Source organism: Hirundo rustica, chromosome Z (genome assembly GCF_015227805.2).
Source record: "Hirundo rustica isolate bHirRus1 chromosome Z, bHirRus1.pri.v3, whole genome shotgun sequence".
NCBI classification, from domain to species: Eukaryota; Metazoa; Chordata; class Aves; order Passeriformes; family Hirundinidae; genus Hirundo; species Hirundo rustica.
Window position 1 is genome coordinate 27,973,069 of NC_053488.1, and position 14,658 is coordinate 27,987,726.

Genomic DNA, 14,658 nt, shown 5'->3' on the forward strand with positions numbered 1-14,658 from the left:
AACAGAAGTGGATAGAGACACAAGCACGCAGACACAGGTGGAGAGGGACACAGGGACACAATGGCATTGACACAGCGACACAGGCACACAGGGACAGTGACACTGTGACACAGGGACATAGGCAAACAGGAACACAGTGACACAGTGACAGTGGCACAGTGCAGGGACATAATGACAGGGACACGAACATAGATATAGAGACAGGGACACAGAGACACTGTAGCATGGGTATGTAGGCACAGAGGGACACAGGCATACAGGGGCACAAGTATACAGGAATATAGAGACTTAGGGACACAGGCACATAAGCAGAGACACAGGGACACAGGGACATGACACAGGACATAGGAATATGGAGAAGCAGGGACACAGAGGTGCAGAGACAGGGAGGTTCATAGAGATACAGAGACACAGTCCACGGGGACAGGGACACAGCTGCATGGACATAGGAACAGGGACATAGAGACACAGGGACATAGAGACACTGGTACACAGGGACAGGGACACGGGGATGCTGGGACACAGATAGACACAGACACATAGGGACAGGGACAGAGGGACGCAGGGACACGGGTCGGGGAAGCAGGGACATGACGGGGACGGGGACATAGGGACACAAGGACACAGGGATGCAGAGACACAGGGAAAAAGGCACACAGGGACATGCACGCAGAGACACGGCCGCGCAGAGACACGGCCGCACAGAGACACAGGCGCATGGACACAGGAACAGGGACAGGGAACACAAGGACACAGGGACGCAGGGATATAGAAACACTGGGACATAAGCACACGGGGACGCGGGGACAGTGACACTGGGGCGCAGGGATACAGGCACGCAGAGACACACGGCCAGGGCTGCGCGGCGCTCCCGCCGTCGTTCCCGGTCAGGCCGCGCGGGGTCGCTGTGGGGCGCGGGCGGCCCGCGCGGGGCTTGCGGCGCGGCGGACGGAAGTGACGGCGCGGCGGCCCCGGTGACATTCCCGGCTCTTCCCGGCCGCTCCGGCTGCTCCTTCGGCTTCGGCTCCTCCGGCCGCCCATGCCTCGGCCGCTGCCCCCGCCGGGGAGGCCGCGAGGGGCCCAGCCTCGCACAGGTGAGCGCGGCGCCGTGCGGGCGGGGGGCGGCCCGGCGCCGCGGGGAGGGGCGGTACCGGCCTGGCTGCCCCCGGGCGAGAGCGGCCCCGCAGCCCCCGGGGCGCGGGCGGGGACCGCGCCCCTCAAGGGGGGCCCTGAAGCGCCTGCCCCAGCCCCGCCGCCCTCTTCTGCCCTGACCTCGCGGGGAGAAACTTCCCACAGATCCCTGGAGCAGCTCGCGGGCCGCTTTGTCTTTCCCGGGACTTTTGTAATGTGGGGGTTTTTTGTTGTGGTGGGTTTTTTTGTTGTTGGCTTTTTTTTTCCTTGTTTGTTTGTTTGTTTTCCTTTTCTTTTCTTCTTTTTTCTTCTTCTTGTAACGACTTTTGAAGTCGTGTGAGCTGTTGGAAAGTACCTCTTGGAAAAACAAGAGGTGCGAGTGCTGCAGTTGTGCACTTCTCTGGGGGTTTCTTTGCATCTTGTTTTACCTTGGATGGTGTGTTCCTCTGGTGGGAAAATGCGTTTTTGTATGGGAAGGACGCTCAAGTTGCTCGTTGCGTATCTAGCCCGGGTTTCCCTTGAGCTCCTGACATCTGATGGGTTGCAGATGTGGCTCCGAGCCACACAACCATCCGATGGGGAATATAAAACTTTACTGTGCTACTTGTTCCTTTTTAAAAGCGAAAAAAGGGGGACTGACCAGACTTGTAATAATTTAACTATTTCCCCAGTTCCAGTACTGTAACTTTCTTTGCCTGGAGGTTATTGGATAACAAAGGCCACTTTCTGAAAGACTTGGGATTTTTTTGTTAGTTTGTTGGGGTTTTGTTTTTTTTTAGAATTACATTGCTTCCACCTTTGTTAGGTAGCACTGAAGTGTATTTATGTCTTAGCTTGTTAACTGTGGAACAAGACAACTTGCCTTAAAGTTTGTAGGTACCCTGGTGAAACTATAACTGCAATAACTTAGTGAAACAAGGTAGTGGTTGTAACTAGTTATGCACTTTAAACCAGCACAAAGTACCTAACAACACTTCAAAAGCTGAAAAAAACCTTGTGTGTCAAGATTGCAGAAGTCAGTCCTGTTTGATTTTTTTTTTCCTGACAAGTAATTCTAGCTTTTAAAAGTGAATGAGTAAGTAAATCTTTGAACCCTTGAGCATCTCTTTAAAAATGTAAAATTTCTTTTAATTCCCTCTCCCAGAAATTTTATTTGGTTTTAGATTTTCTCTGGTACTTGTCAAGCATCAGACCATATAATAGTTTCACTTACAGGCAAGGGCTAAAGTATTCACTTCTCAAGCTAAAAATTTAGGTACAAATAGTAATGCCTCTCCCCTTGGAATAGGAAACAAATGCTACATTTAAAATGTTTCTCTTAAAGCATGTAACATTGCTTAAGTCTATTTAAAACGTAATGTTTGACCTTGAGGTGGACGCTGAGCATGGTGCCCTTTTGAGCACCCCACTGCGCGGTTCTCCTGCCTCAGTTGCCACCTGTAATTGCTGCTCCTGTGATACAAGTGCTGGGAGCCAGGCAGTCAGGGCAGCGCAGCTTTCCTGCTGCCGTGGAGGAGGGAAAAGAGGCCTCTGTGAAGGAAACAGGTCTGTAGCAAACTCTCAGGAGAACACTGAGTTGCTTGTCATGTGTTTGCTAAACCCAGACATCCCCCTATATATGTATATATATATATATGTATATATACATGGTAGCAAAGCAGTGAGAGGAAGTGTGGGGAACTTACCTGCCCAGCAGCAGTTGTTATTAAGAGTCATTTTCTGAGTGTTTCTCACCTCTGGTGATCTAGAGAAGGCTGGTTCTGTCCAGGCAAGCTCCAAAGCAGGTGGTTATGTGGCTACTGAAAGCCAATAAAAGCAGTTTGCTGTGATTCTGGCTTACCAGGGACGCTGGTGCTCTGTCTGGGGAACAAAGGGCAGGGATGCAGAGGGTGATGGAGGGTGGTGTGTGACTGGTATTTCTGCTTGAGTACATGAGGGTAACAGTTCTGACTCATTTTGAAACACTCGCATTTTTTAATTGCACTGTGTCGACTATCTCTGTTTGCTCTCCAGCCTGGTTGCTGGTTGGCGTCGTGAAGAGGTGCAGTGAGAAGTCAGGGAGGAGGGAGGAGTGTGGCCTTACATATCCCGACTTGTGATCTGTGTGGCAGTGCAGCCTGGTCGTCTCTGCCTTCTTGGGGGGCATCACAGAGTACAAGCCAGGAGTGGTGTTTGAAGCTGGGTGCTGTGGAGGGAGGGCAAACAGGAAGGAACCTGAAGCTACCCACAAGGCAGTTGAGAATGGTCACAGCGCACAGAAAATGTTGCCCTGCTCTGGCCAATAAAGAGGAGGTAGGAAGGATATTTGGGTGCCTTTGACAAGAGGGCACTGTGGAGGGGATGGAACTAATGGGGTAAGTTAAGGTTGAGTGAACAAAGAGTAAATATGAGTTATAATGAGGAGCTTTGAACATCAAACATTAGGGAGATAAATTGGTGTAACTCAATCAGAGCAACAAGATATAATTGCCTTGGCTGTCCTGACCTCCTTCTCCCTGCTGTATATTTACCTTTAAAATGCAGGATTCTTTGCTTGGATCCTGTTCACTTTCTTCCCTTTCTCTTGTATATTATCACATCAACTCCCTGCACCACCAAGCATGTATGTGCCATCTTTGACCTGCCTGTATATCAACATCTCACTGAAACATCTGTTAATGAGATGGGGTGGGGGGAGGGTCTCTACAGACCAGACGGTGAAGGGGCTGCACACTGAATGATCCAAATCTCTGGTTACCCTCTGGCCAAAATACTTCCAATTAACTAGCAATATGACAGCTTTGGAAAGTTTTTCAAACAAGTAAATAGTTTCAAGTAGCCTCTACATTCTTGTCTATAACATTCCAAACTTGTATTGATGGTACTTTTTGGACAGAAATGGGTCTGTGGTCAATCTCAGCTTCCGTGTTTTTATCTGCAGTTGACAGAATGGCTTAGAAAACTGCAACCATTGACAGAAACTGAGCACCAGATTTAATAACACATTTATTAGATCAGAGTAAAAGATTTAAATACCGTAATTGCCAGCATGTAACTTGTATTCTGGAAAAGAATCACTAAAACTTTTGCTGGCTTGAACATTACTGGTGGCAATGAGATCAGAAAATGAAGCAGGACTGGGAGAGGGGGACAGGCATAGTGCTGGGAAAGAGCTCTGAGATAAAGTGTGGTACAGTGTGTGTTGATGCTCTGAGATGACCTTATGTGGAAAGGAAACAACTTTTGGTTTTCCAGAACCAAAATGTTCAGCATATGAACAGGAGTTCAGCCTTTAGCTTTATCACTCTAACTCAGGAGCAGCCAAACTTACAATACTAGAATCTGTGGCAACAGATATTAGTTGCAGGGAGCTTGAGCAACACAAATCACCACAAAAATTGTACTTTCTGTCACATCTTTGTTCCAGGTTTTTAATGCATAATGCAGTTTTCAGTCTACAACTTGAGGTTTAGAACACAATGTCCACAAATGTGCAGTTCTGAGCAATAAGAGACCTGGATGAAAGGGATTGTAAATCAAAATGTACATATGGTGTAAACATTAGCCTGTGCTGTTGCTTTCTCTGATGTGTATCTCTGAGCTAAGCTGCCTGACACCTCTTCACTTGTTGCCGCATTCTGTGAGTTTTGTGAGATGTTTACAGTTTTGTAGGTGAGTTCTCATGTCTGTGCCATGAACAATCATTTTCCACATTCCTCTCTGATGAGAGTCAACTGACTTCTAGCCTGGCCAGTGGGATGGAGAGGTAGTAACCTTGTTCTCCAATCCCTGGTCATTGTTCAGAATCTATATAAGCAAGGTCTTTGTAAATAAGAGTCTTTTCTTCTAGCCTTCTTGGAGTCAGAAGATTCTGTGAATTTCTATTTGTGTCCTCTAGTGACAGTCACTTGCTTGGTGTTACTGTTTAAGGGCTCAAATTTAAATGTGTGTTTGCCCCTTCCCACCCTTCCCTCTCCCCGTGTCTGATCAGCGAGAATGGAGCCTGCAGCAGTTTCTCTGTGGATGTGACTGGCTCCCTGCAGCTGGGACACACATGGATTACTCATGCAGGGCTGGAAATGAGATGTGGCTCAGCAGCACAGGTGTTCCAGTGACACTGTGTCAGATGCATTACTGACTGTTCCAGGAGGTCGAGTAAGTTGCCCGTGATCATGAGGTGTGTCAGTTTTAGGTTCAGAATGATTCCACCTAATATCCCTTTTTATTTAAGAAGGTGTTCAGGGGGGTTGTATCAATTTGACCATGTAGTCTGTCTCTCCAATGCTCAGAAATTGATCTAAGTAGCAGAATAACATATAGGCTTCAGCCTTACCATGCCTTGTGATATTTGGCTTCCAAGAAGACAGCTTAGAAGCTGTTAATACTTTTGAATCATAAGTGGACTAGGTGGTCACTTTTTAATTAAAAATGCAAGTATTTGAAGGCTCCTTCAAGCTAACATTTTTGTTTCAAAGTGTGTGGATCATGGATTTGAAATTGTAGTGAGGATTCTGCAGTGTCCTGCAAGATGCTCTTCTGTGTGATGCTTAAAAATTTCCTGAAAATAAGGAGGAAGCGCCAGACTTTTATTAAATAAATGTTCCTTTTGCTACCTCTCTGCTCTACTGTCTTGTTTCATGATGCTTGATTGTTAGCGTTTCACAACTTATTTTAGAGAAGGCAGATTTCAGTTCCATTCATCCAACATGGGTAGAGGCCAAGTGACTCACAGTACCAGAGCTGGGAATAACTAAGAATCAGACTTTATAAGACCAGTTGTCTGCGTGATGAAACAATTACTATTTCAGTAATTTGTTTTCCACTGGGGCTATTGCATTTCCATGATTCCAGTGTGAGGCTGGTATTCCAATAGCGCTGTCAAACATTTGCAGAAAAAAAGAATCGGGTTGTCCTGATAGCAGGATGGGGCTGAACCAGTACTGTTCTCTTGTACTTTGGCTTTCTCATCAGCTGGTAATTCTCCTGGCTCCTCAGCTCACTCTCCTGTTCACGCTCTCTTGGAATGCCAGGTCTTTCCAGAAAGACATTTCTAAGTAATCTGGCAAGTTAAGGAAAAAGTCTTGGTAAAGAATAGATCAGGAAAACTCTATATTAATCCTATGTGCTGGTGTCTGGAAATGCAATGACTTAAAGGCTGTCTCCTAGTTAAGGAAGTTGGGTGAAATGGACTTTGTGGGGTCCTCATCGTGTTTGGTGAGAGGTTTTTTACATATGAAGTTGCTCTTGTGGGAAAGAATGGTCTTTTGGGTAACGGTGCCCACGAACCCATTACTAATAAGTGCAATTTCTGTTGTGAATAACTACGGTTCCTCCAGAGGAGGTAACACCTTTTGGTAGCACTGTGCAGAATTTGTTACAAAGAACCATATATTTCTTTGAGTATTGTGTTTAGAAAGCCTTCAAGGTGAAGTGTTTTTCATGGTTCCACTTACGGTTGTTAGCAAGTCACCTTATTAAATACAAAATACAGACTTTGGATCCACTCACTGTAATAAAGAAAATCCAAGAATTGTTGAATAAAACTAAGCTAAGTAAGTTCATGGAATATCTTGCCAGGGTTCATAAGACCTCAATATTTAGTTATAAACTTCACCTCAACCTAAAGTGAGTTTGATAACAGACACCTGATGTCTCTTGTTTGTTTTACAAGATCAAAATGGAGTTTTTTTACTGTTTAACACCTGTAGTGGATTTCATTGTCTATATTGAACTCTCCAAGCTCCAGCAGCAGTAAGGCTGTGGTGAATTAGTGGAATGAGGTTGACTTTATAATCCAGGCTCTATGCTACTTTGTTTTTTTCCTTCCATCTCCCCTTTTACTGGGAAAGCTGTTTATATAGTTTATGTCTCCTGTTGCTAACCATTAGTTCTGCCAGCTAAGCCACTCTTTCCTAAACAGGAATAATAATGTTAAGAAGTGGTCTTGGGGTAAAAGATGCATTTTAAGGTTTGTTTGCTTTGTGGCTTTTTTTCGGGGGGGGAGGGGGTAGGAAGGAGGGGCTTAATGTTTTGGGGTTTTTTTAAATTCTTCTGTCAGTACTTGCTTGCATGGTACTGCTGAAAACTGCCTTTTAATTTTCTTTATCTCTTTTTTTTTGTAGCTGGTAACTTGGTATCTTCTTACATACTGTTGTTTAATTTCTGCAGTCAAATACATGGAAAGTCTTTCGTGTATTGTGGGAAAGAAATGTCTGCTTTTTGGTCTGTCGTTCTCCTGAAGCAGAGCTCAAATTTCTTCTCTGCCAGCTGGAAGTAAATACTGTAGAAAGTATGTGATAGTAAAGCCCATGTTAGAGGCATTTTTGGTATCACACATGTGGCTTGCTTTTGACTCAGCTGTTCTTCTTTTTTAAATACCCAAGGTAGCTTTTTTTCATTTGTAGAACCAACCTGTGTTTGCTTTCTTACTGGGGCCTGTGGCATGAATCCTTTGTTCTTTTAGGAGCACTTTGGACACGTAAAAACTGCACTGTTGATCTTTAGCAATCTGGTGGATGCTGAAATCAGTTGGGACCTCTTGGTACTGGTCATTTGGTGTCAAGAACAGCCCAACAGCTGTTAAATCTCATCATTTGAGTGCCACATGACTTTGCCTTTAGTGTACTGATACCATTTATTTTTCAGAGGCATACCTCCTGTAAATCTGTATTGTAATATTTAGATTTGATACTACTAGCTTAAGAATTAAAGAATCAAGTGATGAGTGGCTATGTAGATAGGAAAATTATTTGAGATCAGGGCATGTTGGGCTTGCGGCTCCTTCTCAGCCCTTCTGTAGAATTTGGATGTGTCACCTGATGGTCAGACTATTGAATGGGTATCTTACTGTCCTATACCTTATGGCAAAAACATTCATTGGTGTTGAATTAAAGCTTTTGAAACTTTAAAAGACCTGAGGGTCGGTTTTGTTTGGTTCCCATGGCAAAGATGTATAAAAACGTCTGACCATAAAATATTTACAAACTGTAGAGTTACTTAGTGTCTCATAACTCCTCTTCCTTAAATGGCTATCATAAACCCACAGCAAGTCTAGTTCAGCCTTGAGCTTTTGCGTCTCTGCGAAAGATGTGGAGATGCTGGAAAATCTCTGTAGAATGTGGCACTTGAGGACATGGTTTCGTGGTGAACATGGTGGTGGTGCTGGGTTGAAGGCTGGACTTCATTTTAGAACCTTTATGTTTCTGTGAATACAGCACTGCTGAGATGGATTTGCTACTTTGAAGTTGCATTGCAGTTTTCCTCATCTATCAGTTGGAGCTGTTGGCCAATGACGCAATGTGGATTACTTTCAGGGTAGCTCAGGTAAACGTTCCTAATTTCTGCTCTGAAAATTAGGGTTAATTTGTTACATGGTGCTCAAGCAATTCAAGATGTAGCTTTTACGTGAGCATTACTTTGATCATGGTAGAACAAAAGACCAACATTTCTTGAGGAGATATGTTTATATATAATGGGGAAGCACAGAACCCATTTTGTTCAAGAAACAGAAATGGATAGGTAAAGTGGGAAAATCTTTTAAACTCAGTATCTTAGAAAAAGATGGCCCATACCCTGTAGAGTGATCTCCTACAAGCTAAGGTGTAGCAAAGAGAAAAGGGAACTTTCATTGTGTTGATATCTGCCACTTGTTTTATTGAAAGAAAAAATGTAAAAGTAAGTCACTTAAAGTTTTAGGAACAGTTAGTAATAAAGATAAGCCCCGTCTAATTTTTAGAGTAGAGAGCTTTGAAGACTTTAAATTGTTGTACCCTTGAGAAAAATGGTTTCGTTATGAGAAAGAGATTCTTAGAAGCCTAAGTGCAGCCAACCCTACATGCTTTTATCTGTGTGCATGGATTGTGATTTTTTTATTGTGGGATTCCAAGTGCGGCTGTTGAGTGTTTATGGAAGTCTGTGTGTGGAATTGTGAAATAAACCTTAGCTGGTACTTGCCTGTCCTTTGAAAGAGGCAGAATTTGTGCATTAAGCATTACAATGCAAAAACTTGTATTTAAATGTGCAGTCTTGCTTTTTATGTAGGACAAAAAAATATTGCTTTTCAAGATCACAAAGGATGCTCTGCAAAGCTTTGTATTAACACATACACTTGTAATTTGTGTTCAGTCTTGGGCAATTTGTATATGCAGCCTGTGAGCACTCAGTAGGAGCAGCCTGTTTTTAACCTTCATTTATTTATGCAAAACCAGTTGAAACACAGAATTAGTTTAGGTTTTGTCGGTTTTGTTTAGTTTTGTCGGCTCTGAAGGGTTCTATTCTTTGAGGTTGCTACCAAGCCTGATTTGTGAATCATCTGATAAAGATCCAGCTCCACTCCCAGAAATGCGCCCTAGGTAGAGTCGCATGCCTGTGAGTCAGCTTTAGGGTAGCATTTTCAAAGGAACGCTATATAAATTACACAGTATCCCTGTGGGGGCGGCTCAGTTATGAAAAATCTGCTGTGGAGCATCGTGCGCACACATCCACACAGAGCTGAGTCAACTGTCTTCAGTTAAATTGTCTGAGTGCTGGTCCCACTTCTGTTGTTTTATGTGCACGGGTTTGTGCGACACTTAAAAGAAAATGAAAAGGAATGTGTGGTATCTTCGGGAGGAGCTGAACAAGCTGGAAAGTCCAGAAAGTATTGGTATTTCTGTCTGAGTGCAGATCTGAGATTTATCTGAGTGCAGATCAGTCTTTCCTGGTGTCTGATTATTTTAATTGATGCATTTTTAGTTAATTAGGCATTCTTCTATCTGGCATAAGGTAATGGCTTTAAACTGACAGTGAGTAGGTTTAGGTGAGATATTAGGAAGAAATTCTTGATTGCACCGCCCTGGCACAGGATGCCCCGTCCCAGGAAGAGTCCAAGGCAAGGCTGGGTGGGGCTTGGAACAGCCTGATTTAGTGGACCACGTCCTTGCCTTTGGCAGGGGATTGGAACTGGATCTTCTTTAAGGTCCCTTCCAACCCAAACCATTCTGTGATTCCCTGATATCTGTGTGGTTTTTGTACTAAAATGTCACTGATGAGTTTGCTGAATTAATTGTTGATTTTCAATGGAAAAGAAGGTGATTTGAGGAAAAAAAAAAAGCATGATCGAGACACAGCTACACCTGCGAAGGGTTTTGGTGAAGCTTTGGAAGTGAACAGGTTCATTAACACTTCACATTTTCAGAGTTACACGTCCTTCTGTCAGAAGAGGGCCTAACTTTGTGTTTTGCCAAAAATTGTCCTGTATTACGGAGCAGACTTCATTACAGTCAACTCTTCAGTACCCAGGCTGTATGCAGCTTCTCTCCTTTCCCAACCCACCCCCCTCAGACATGCAGTCTATCAAGTGTTCAAGTAAGAGTTCTTAATGAGCTTGTCTGTGTGTTTACATTTTGTAAAATAGTCAGCTGTTTTACATAATTTTGTTAGCCTCTGTTTTATGCATTTGTCATTACCTCTCTCACACCTCTGATTTATTCCATCTCTATTGGGTAAATGTGAGATAATATAATCCGCTGGCAATGGAAATATTTGTTTGTGTAAAAGTGAGCCATTATAGCATTTAGTTCCTTATAAATGTCAAAGCATATTCAGATTTGGATGAAAATAACTGACTTCTGTGGCACTGAAATGCTGGGGTTGGAAAGATTGGACAAATCTCTAGTTAACGGAGTACTCTGAACAACTTGTATAGAGCACTGCAGTTCTTTCATTTCTGTAGTCACAAAAGCGTAAAGAACGTACATGATGTTACTTGTTGCAATAATATAAGCACAGTTTCTCATTAAAAAAAAAAAAAGGCTTCCAGATGAATGGTAAGTGGTGAGAGGTGGTGGATTGTTCAAATTGTTTTCTTTCAGCACTAACTGAAAGGGCATTAAAAAGCAGTGTTCTGCCAGATATTTTTTTCATTTCAAAAATTGCTAGAATTGGCATAAGGTGATATGACCATAAGCGGGGAAAAGAGGTGGTGTGTTGGACTGTGGTTAAGAGGAAATGTGTTAGTAATAAGCTAAAGTGAGTTTTCCAATAAGCTGCTGTGAAAACACTAGAACCTCCAAAACAAGAATCTGTCCAGTCCATAGCTTCAGAAAAAAAATAGCTAGTTTGTTTCATACAAGCTGGGCAATCTTTATCATTAGTCAGCTCAGTAACACTTAAAATGACAATGTACAATTAAGGTTAGAGTGTCATGGGATTTATTAAGTATTTCATGCTGTTGTGAGATACTCCTTGTTCTGCTTAAATAAGTTGTAATGAGTAATATTCTAGCTGCTAATATATGATACCTGATTTAGTATGTTGATTGCTTGGCGTGAGTAGCTGGATTTGATGAAGCATTCAACCTTAAGCTGTGAACTTAGAGCTGGAAATGTTTGTTTCTTGAAGAGAATTAATTTCCTTAATAGTCTTCCCAACAGCTGATACAGAGCCATGTTTTGTCTGTGTTGTGGGAAGGACATCAGTAACAAAGGGATATTTTAGTTGCTGCTGAGTGCTGTTTACCTAAGTGAGGGCTGTTTTAGTTCCCTGTGCTCTACCAAGGAGCAGAGGCACCAGGAGCTCAAACCAGAGATAAGCAGGCAACAACCACCAGCAGAAGCTGCAGTTCCACACAAGTTGAACGGCCTGCTTGGACATGGAGAAAGAACCCAATAAGGAAGGCACTGTAAGGCCCCAAAAATCAGCAGTGGACTAAGAGGTGCAGGCAAGGTGTGTGAGTGGTGTGTGCTTAAATTGTGTAATTTCCTGGGGGTTTCTTGGTTCACAGTCCCTCTCCAAAGACACACAGCTGATCTGCTAGTCTAACACTCTTAAATTATTTCTTTTTATAGTCTGATGCCTGAGATCTGCTCTGGAAAACCTGCTATCTTTAATATAAGTCTTTCTGCCATAGTATACATTACATGAAAATTGTCCTTTAGGAAGCTGCTATCACCTCTGAGGCTTTTTGCTTTAAATCTTTTTTTTTTAGTAATTTACAAGAGTTTCTTCCCAGAGTAAACAATGCTGTGAAGGAACACTTGGGACCCTCTGTCTTTGCAGAGCCTGTGTGTTCAAGGTGTGATGATACAAAACAGCACGTAGCTTTTAAGCAGATTTGTTGGGGTTTGGGGTTTTTTTTTTTTTTTCCTACAGGGATGATTTGTGCTTGCTTTCCCCTCCTTCCTGTGAGCTCTGGCAGAAAATGTCACTTACTTTCTCATTTTGATTTCTGCTGGCTTATTGAAAGGAGTTGATCCACAGAAGGATGAGCCCAGGTCTGTGCACAGGAGGGAATATGGTGGTGCAGTCAGTTAGATAGGAAAAGAATGGGGACAAAACCCAGTGAGGCTGAGCTCTCTCTGCAAATCTGACCTTCAAAATCCTTCTGGAATTCTTCCCTGGAGTGCAGATTTCCTAGTGTACAAATTATGTGCCTTTACAAATGAATCCATGATTTGAAAATATTTCCCAGGATAGTTTAATGGTTTCTGTGCACTGGTGTGTTCTATGTGTGACTTGGAAAATAACATTTTCTGTTGGAAAAATCCAGCACAGAAGTTTTGACAAAATTGCCTTTTAAAATTGTCATTGCAGTAACTGTTCATCAGTAAAAGGAAAATGCCATTTCTCACCAACGTCTAATTAGGTATCCATCTGTGTCTGTAAGCATCATGTGTTTTTCAGTGCTGTGTTCTCATTTCAGTAGAAAGAGTAGTACCACCTTGAGATTTCCTCTTCTAGTACTATTACTAGAAAGGTAAGTGGCAAGAAAAGAATGAGAAGTTTTCAATAAAGTCTTTTCATGCTGTTCTGTACATTTTTCATGTAGGACTAAATAAGGACAGTTTTTCTTTCTTTGAGACAAGGCTTTCCTTGGCAAAGATATTTTCTGCCAAACTGACTGTGTTCTTCCCTGCAGCAAAGTCTGTTTGAGTCTTGGTAGGGTTTGTTTCTTTTTTTTTTTTTTTTCCCCCCCTACTGAGAGAAAGGCAAAGCTCTGCTTTATATATATATTAATAATGGAATAGGTGATGTCTCAAGAGCCCGTTCAATGGACCTGTAGAGTAAAAACCTTACCAGAACATGTGGGTTTTTTCTATTATATAGAAACCCATCAGTGTTGTGAAATTACACTTCTGTCCTCTACTGCCAGCTCACTGAAAATCACTGTGTGAAGGATCAAACCAGTGTGGTTGGAATAGTTATAGATCCCACTTAATATTAAAAAAAAATCCAATAAGATCATTGTAATTGAGCTGTTAGCAAGGTGGCAGTGTGCAGATGAAACATATTTTTTTCTGGCTGAAAGACCAGGGAGATGGAAAAGCAAGTGCTGGTGTTGTTACAGCCCCTTTGGGAGCTGTGAGGTAAATTATGTTTCTAAGAAGGACCTTTGTGGAAAAAAGTCCACAGCTGACTTTGCCCTTTAGCATCGTGTTAAGCTCTGCTCTTTGTGCTCCCCAGGCTAAAAGATTGAACAGTGCAGAAACTGTTCTGCAGTTATTAGTATGAATACTTAAGTATGTTTTCATTTGGTCAAGCCAATACTCTCATTTTGTGTCTGAGCAACCAATATTTTCCCTATGTATACATTTCAAAACCCTTAGAGAAGATATTTTTCACTCTAAAGTGCATGGCCAGAGGAAAGCTGGGAGTTGTACTAGCAGATACAATACAAATTCCACTTGTTCCATCATCAAATCTGTGTTTTACTTACCTGTGTAGTAGGAGAATTATTTGATAATACAAGTTTGTGAGCAAATAACATAGAAATACTGATTTTACTGACATGAATTTATGTTTCAGAACGTGTGTATTCATAATTTGGGTTTGTTGGTGCTCTGCTGTAGCCTTGAAAATAAATTGTTCCTACATGGTATTTACTGCTTACATGAAATTACTGTCTCCAGAAAGTCTTCTTTGAAGTTGCTTTTAAGAGAGGATTACTCAATGCAAGTATGCACAAATATTTTTCCTGATATACATGTTCCTCTGTTCAACAATATGCATTTTATTCTGGCTTTTGGGAGGGGAATCCTGACTTGTTTGGGATTTGGGATTTTTTTTCTCATATTTAGCAGACCTGGTCTTGTCATCTCCATCTTTCTTGTGATGTCTGATACTAACCAAGCTTTCTGTCCTTCTCTGCTGTTTCTCTCCCATAAGTATTTTCATAATTTCCTTGCACCATACAGCAGTTCATTCATTAGCCTGATAGCAGCATGAACTCTATTTTAGTATTCTCTAAAAATTAAGTTTCAAAGTGGGTTAGGGCACACAGGACAATGCTGAGCCTTGCACAGCACCTTTCAGAAACAGGGAAGTACCTTTATATTGTGTATTACATATATGTATACAATTACATTGCTTGCAGGCAGCTTGGGATGGAACAGAAAACTAAAGAAGGGTTCCCATGATACAGAAAAATCTCTCTGAACCATCCATGCTTCCTCAGGGTGCTCAAGTGCTGATTGGCCTTCTCTGCGGAAATGCAGTTTTTCAAATAAGATCTCACTGCTGTGTTTTCTTGCTTACAGTTTGTTTTTTGAAATGCCATAAATTTATCATTTA

General features: G+C 42.3%; 1 protein-coding gene across 7 annotated transcripts in view; it reads left to right on the forward strand.

Moving 5' to 3' along the window:
• Nucleotides 1–967: 967 nt before the first annotated feature.
• ARK2N (arkadia (RNF111) N-terminal like PKA signaling regulator 2N) overlaps nucleotides 968–14,658 on the forward strand; it is a 44,353-nt gene continuing 30,662 nt past the window's right edge. For 2 of the 7 annotated variants that reach the window (XM_040089714.2, XM_040089715.2), the window contains exon 1: nucleotides 1,264–1,366. In XM_040089714.2, the coding sequence (XP_039945648.1) occupies nucleotides 1,346–1,366 (21 nt within the window). In that variant the 5' untranslated portion in view covers nucleotides 1,264–1,345. The other 5 variants (XM_040089716.2, XM_058424059.1, XM_040089717.2 and 2 more) reach the window with 5 other exon arrangements.